This window comes from Anopheles moucheti, chromosome X (assembly GCF_943734755.1).
Source record: "Anopheles moucheti chromosome X, idAnoMoucSN_F20_07, whole genome shotgun sequence".
NCBI classification, from domain to species: Eukaryota; Metazoa; Arthropoda; class Insecta; order Diptera; family Culicidae; genus Anopheles; species Anopheles moucheti.
In genome coordinates, this window is record NC_069142.1 from 4467968 (window position 1) to 4473272 (window position 5305).

Below are 5305 nucleotides of genomic sequence, written 5' to 3' on the forward strand. Positions count from 1 at the left end.
ATTCGAGTTCATCGTGTCGTTCATTTCTCGATCGATCGAAAACGATGAAGAAGACATAATACACTCTCGTTGGGAAGATTCAAAATGGAAGACATAATAATACCTGGTTTATTCTAAAAGCAAAATAAAGTAATACGTAAAAGGTACAATTTTATAATATAGCAGTTCATGTTTTCTTTTTATTTTACTAGCCAATTTAAAATGCGTTTCATCATGGCGTGTTTGACAGTTCTGTGTTCCCTCTCTTTTTCTCTGATGTACCAACGGACAGAACAAAAATGTAAACACAGCATTAAAATATTGTGCTAGTAATAAAACGAAAAGATTGGCATAGTTTCCCTCCCATCCGCAGGCACGTTCTTTGTTTCAATTGGTATATTGTTGATTTGTTCACACTATTCATATATGATGCTGTGTCATTTTCCGCTGTGAAAATAGTCCCCGCGTGAAACGTTGCTGTTCAGTGGAAACGAGAGGAACTGTTTACTTCGGCAACTCTCCAGCTGACTTAACGTGGAGCGCGCACGTGTGTGGGTGTGTGCATTGGAGATTTGTTTTTCACACCGGCGCACATACGGTCGCTTGTTTAACTCTTGATTCGACCGTTGCGTGTTGCGGGCGAAAAAGGACGTGTATTCTGGGGCCAGTACGCTTGCCCTGCTGTGCTGCTACGAAGGACATCAATAACAGTGAATTGTGTTAATGTAAGACAAGGAAAGCTTCAGAGTGTGTGGATAAAGGCGGCAAAATAAGGAGCGTTGTTCTAGGAAGCAAGACGAACAAGGGAAACAACCAAGAAACAGTGTGCATTTCGATGAATTTGTTTTGTTGTCGTTTGCACGGTAGTTGAAATGGGCGAGCAGCCAATACTGTGCGATTTTTAACGTGTGCTAATCATTACATTTCAACCTTCAACTGCAAACTTAAGTGGTTTCGCAATAAATCGACCCAACAGTGTCCCGCATATTGCGTATTCGAACAGGTGCTAAACCCCTTTCGCTTGTGTCCCGTGTGTCGCGCATTGTGATAAGAATATTATATTATCGGTCACAAACAGAACGACTTTACCTGTGTATGTGTGCGTCTGTGGGTTTGTTGTTTGTATGGTCCCGTCTCGTCAGTGCTCATTATCGTGGGGTGAGGAAAGAAAGAAAAAAGCCACATGCACACAAGGTACAGCAATGAAGAAATGCATCCACCCCGTGTGCTGACCTAAAATTGTAAAAAGCCGACCAACGAACCCCAATTCGGACAAAACCAACATATAGAGCAAAGCGTGCGACAAGTGTGTGAGTCATCTCGCGCCGACCATCGCGTGCGTGTGTGCATTTTGCAAACAACGAAGAAAATACGCACAACGAAAAACAGAAAAACAGTAAAGAATCCGTAGTAGTTAACGTCTTTTCTTTGGGGCTTTTTTTGTACGGCATTCAACGAAAATAGACCTCCGCAATCCCCCTCCCTTTCCCCATCCGCCCAGCAAGTCATCCAGTCACTCCATCCTAGCCCACCACCGAAAAGCGGCATGGCGTGCCGTCGTCCTTTCAGGGTCAGCCCTGCGTCCGGTGGCCGGTTATCGATTGGTTTTATCATCGTCACTCTCGCGCTGATGACAACGGCAGCACAATCAAAACTGGTAGGTGGTTCCCACACTGCTCCAATCATAGTCCTACATTCCAAAGCCTGCCATCAACAAGTTCCAGCTTTTCAAACGTATATTTGGCAACTAGTAGGTTGTTTGGTATCGGTCTCGCGCATCCCAATCTGGTAACATTCTAGAAGAGGGGTTTTAGATCTGAACTCCACAGCGTAGGAGCTCCAAAGCCTCCACAAATCAATCCCTCCGAACATCTTTTGGGCATGATGCGATTGGTTAACGCGAGTAATCCAATATAACGTCCAGCGATGTCTATACTTCTTGCACTGTGCCCGTATATATCGCTTAGTCATCAGGTTTGGATTGCTTTGACAACACAGCGCCAATGTAGATTGGTACGGTATCATACCACCGATAAGCTATACCAACTGGTCATAGCCAACCCAGATAGTACGCTAAAGCATTACGAACAAAGAGAACTCTGCATCAAGTGGTGGTATTTTTAAAGTAGTACAGCATTTTACATGTAGGGATTAGTTTGGATATTTTTACCAACTTCAATTTGCCTTTTTCTGTCTAAATCTGGTGTACTAGTAGTTGAGGCATACGTCGGATATGCCCAGGTCCGGATATCATATCTCCTTATACTGTAATCTTTTGTGTCTTGATAATGCTTAATGTTGGTTCGGGTCCAAATATCCAATCCTGCTGTGAGGATCTTCTTGTCGATGTATCTCGACTGACATATCTTCAGAGAATTGAATTTGATGTCAGAATAATTGCAATAAGGGTTTAATATTTATAGCGAATATTGTTTCTATATTTTTAAAGAAATACACAATTGTATTCTGTGTTTTTCGTTCGTGACATTTTCTGTAGAACTTTCCCCAAACTTATGTCACCGGTTCTGAGCAGCGGTTATTGCTTTTAAAGAGATCTTGAGATATCTCTTTAAAGATATCTTGAGATAAAGATGTTTGAGATGTAGCAAAAGCTATTAGGTGTAGTATGTTTAAAATCTATTTAATTATTCAAGATAAATGGCCAGGCCGCGTTGCTTTTAAAAATCAATTTTAATATAAATAATTTTCTTGTATGCTTTTAGTTGGTGAATGGCACCGATTGTATCATCCGCGAGCCACTGTACAACGTTACGTTTGACTTTAATGCACTCAGCTCGGATCTTAATCACCACGTGATGTCCGAGGAGAACAACGAACGATTCTTCTTCAACGTGTGCGATAAGGAACAGCCCGGGAAGGATAACCGAACAGGCACGCGAGCGTATCTGGTGCGTCAGGACAAGCGGATTACGCTCGGGTACGAAGCACACCTACAGCTGAACGACGGACGGATGCACTTTTCTTTCTTGGGCGAACCGTGCGGCAACGGTAGCAACTACACGCTGGACGTGATTCTGCTGTGCAGCTATGAGCGTACGCCGACCGATCTGCGCGTGATCCCGTACACACCGGACCAGTGTCGGTACTTTATCTTCTGGGATACGCCGCTCGCCTGCCAACCACTGCCGACCACGCTCGTGGCGAACAGATGCACGGTGAGCGATGGTACCAACCGGCATCTGTACAATTTGTTACCGTTGGGTAGCGCCAACCATGAGTTACCGTTGCCGGATGGATCTCGGTTTGTGGTGTCCGTGTGCAAGCCGGTACGCTACGGGCATCTCACGATGTGTCCACCCGGGACGGGCGTATGTCTGGTGAACGGTACGGAGTATCGTGACTACGGGCAGGCCGTATCGGATCCCAAAATTGATCCATCGGGTCGGCTGGTGATGGAGATGCGTTCCAAGTCGGAAGCGTGCGAGAACTCGTTGGTTGTGTTTGAGTGCGGCAAGGACGATGGCATCGAAACGGGGCCAATTTACCGTGGTCGGAAAGATAACTGCACGCATGAATTTGTCTGGCGTACCGCACTGGCCTGTCGGGATACGCGCCCCTGCTCGGTGACCAATCCGATCACGGGCACACGGTACGATTTGGGATTGCTGGCGAATCGAACCTACACGTTGACGGCGCGAGACAACCGGACGTACGAGGTGGGTGTGTGCCGCATTCCCGCGTCCAGTCACTGTCCGCTGGATGCGGGTGCGTGCGAAGTGTCCGCAAAGCAATCGGTCGGGCTCGGAGCGATTTCGGACGAGCTGCACTATGATACGACCGGCGCACCTTACTTGCTGTACCGATCCGGTGCTGTATGCGACGCGTCTGCGGAACGGCGGTGGGAAACGCGGCTGGAATTTATCTGTGAAACGGACCCGGTGGAGGATGGCCGTACCGGGACGGTGGTACCGCCGATCGTGGTAGAAAACGGCGAATGTCAGCTGGTGGTACACTTCGAGACGGTGCTCGTCTGCGAACCGGCTCTGATGGCGTGCGGCGCTTACAATGAATCCGCCATCGATCAGTATGTGGATCTGTCCCCGCTGATGGATTCCACCCAGAACTACGAAGCGCGCAACCGTGGAGAGCAAGGCCGACGCTATTTTCTCAACGTATGCCGACCGCTCGTGCCGCAGTATGGGTTAAGCTGTCGCGGTGGTGCTGCCGCCTGTGAAGCTACGTTTGACGGTGTCACCGCACGAAACGAAACGACGCTTGGATTCCCGGACGTGTCACTCGTGGTAGCGGGCGATACGGTGCTCATGAAGTATCTACGCGGTGACCCATGCCGGCAGGATCCGCTTACAAACTTATCCACCACCGTGGCGTTCCGCTGTTCGCAAACGGCTGGACGCGGCCAGCCGGTACTCGTTGAGATTGAGCACGGTTGCCACTATCGGTTCGATTGGGCAACGGCGGTTATATGTCCGCCCGAGCTAACCGTACCGTTCGAACCGAGCAACTGCAGCTTTCACAATCCATCGACGGCAACCTGGATGCCGATGAACGGTGTGCTGGATGAACTGTCACTGTGTGACAAACGACCGGTTGCCTCCGTAGACTATCGTACCGGATCGCTTAATATCCGCTACACGGAGCCTGATCCGGTTAACTGCAGCACCACGAACGGTAAGCATACGTTTGAGGGGAGATTTTTACTTTATTTTGTTTACCTCAAGGGGTTTACCAATAGTGGTTTATTAAATTTCAATTTGTCATAATTTTTCCAAATTTCTGTTTGTCATGTGCTTGATGCAGGTATCGCCTTTGGTAATGTTTGAATGTTTACACTTTCGCGTACAAAAAAAAAATACTCTGAAGCTAACATTTGAGGTAGTTTTCTTTTCTTTTTCGAGCATCTCTCCCCTTGAGGTGCATTATAATTCCTATTAAAGTATTCTAATAATAATTCTACATAACATGTGGTTGCAGGTGTGAAAACGTACAACGTAACTGTTGCCTGTGCGCCGGATAGTCCGCTCGATCGAGTAGTGGTAAGTGTTTTCTTTTTACATACAATCACATCACGTAAACGCTAATATGTTTCTTAACTCCGCAAATTTGATTTATTGCCGAATTTTTAATGAGATTATTCGTTGTTGATGCTGTAAGAGCTGAGCTGAGCTAGAGATACCGTTTCCTACTTGTACAGTTAGACATGGTACAGCGAAAAATGGTAGCCAAACCACGTGTGATCGAAAATTCAACTTAAAAGTCGCTGTGTTTACATAAAAAAAAATTTTCTTTTTTCGTCAATGAATTTTGTCGCGAATGCCTTGATTACCAAAGATAAAATTCGCTGTAT

The 5305-nt window shown here is 46.6% G+C and overlaps 1 protein-coding gene across 1 annotated transcript; it reads left to right on the plus strand.

The window, feature by feature from the left end:
- Positions 1-608: 608 nt before the first annotated feature.
- LOC128307184 (cation-independent mannose-6-phosphate receptor) lies at positions 609-5066 on the plus strand. Its single transcript, XM_053044921.1, has 3 exons — positions 609-1636; positions 2703-4629; positions 4933-5066. Exons 1-3 carry the CDS (start codon positions 1526-1528, stop codon positions 5037-5039), a joined length of 2145 nt encoding a protein of 714 aa, XP_052900881.1. The 5' UTR covers positions 609-1525; the 3' UTR covers positions 5040-5066.
- Positions 5067-5305: the final 239 nt, after the last annotated feature.

What these genes read in the sequence shown, in the direction of transcription:
- LOC128307184 (XM_053044921.1), top strand. Translation starts at nt 1,526, where the DNA reads ATGGCGTGCCGTCGTCCTTTCAGGGTCAGCCCTGCGTCCGGTGGCCGG. An exon ending in CGGCAGCACAATCAAAACTG is followed by an intron (nt 1,637 to 2,702) that starts GTAGGTGGTTCC and finishes GTATGCTTTTAG; the next exon opens with TTGGTGAATGGCACCGATTG. An exon ending in TAACTGCAGCACCACGAACG is followed by an intron (nt 4,630 to 4,932) that starts GTAAGCATACGT and finishes ATGTGGTTGCAG; the next exon opens with GTGTGAAAACGTACAACGTA.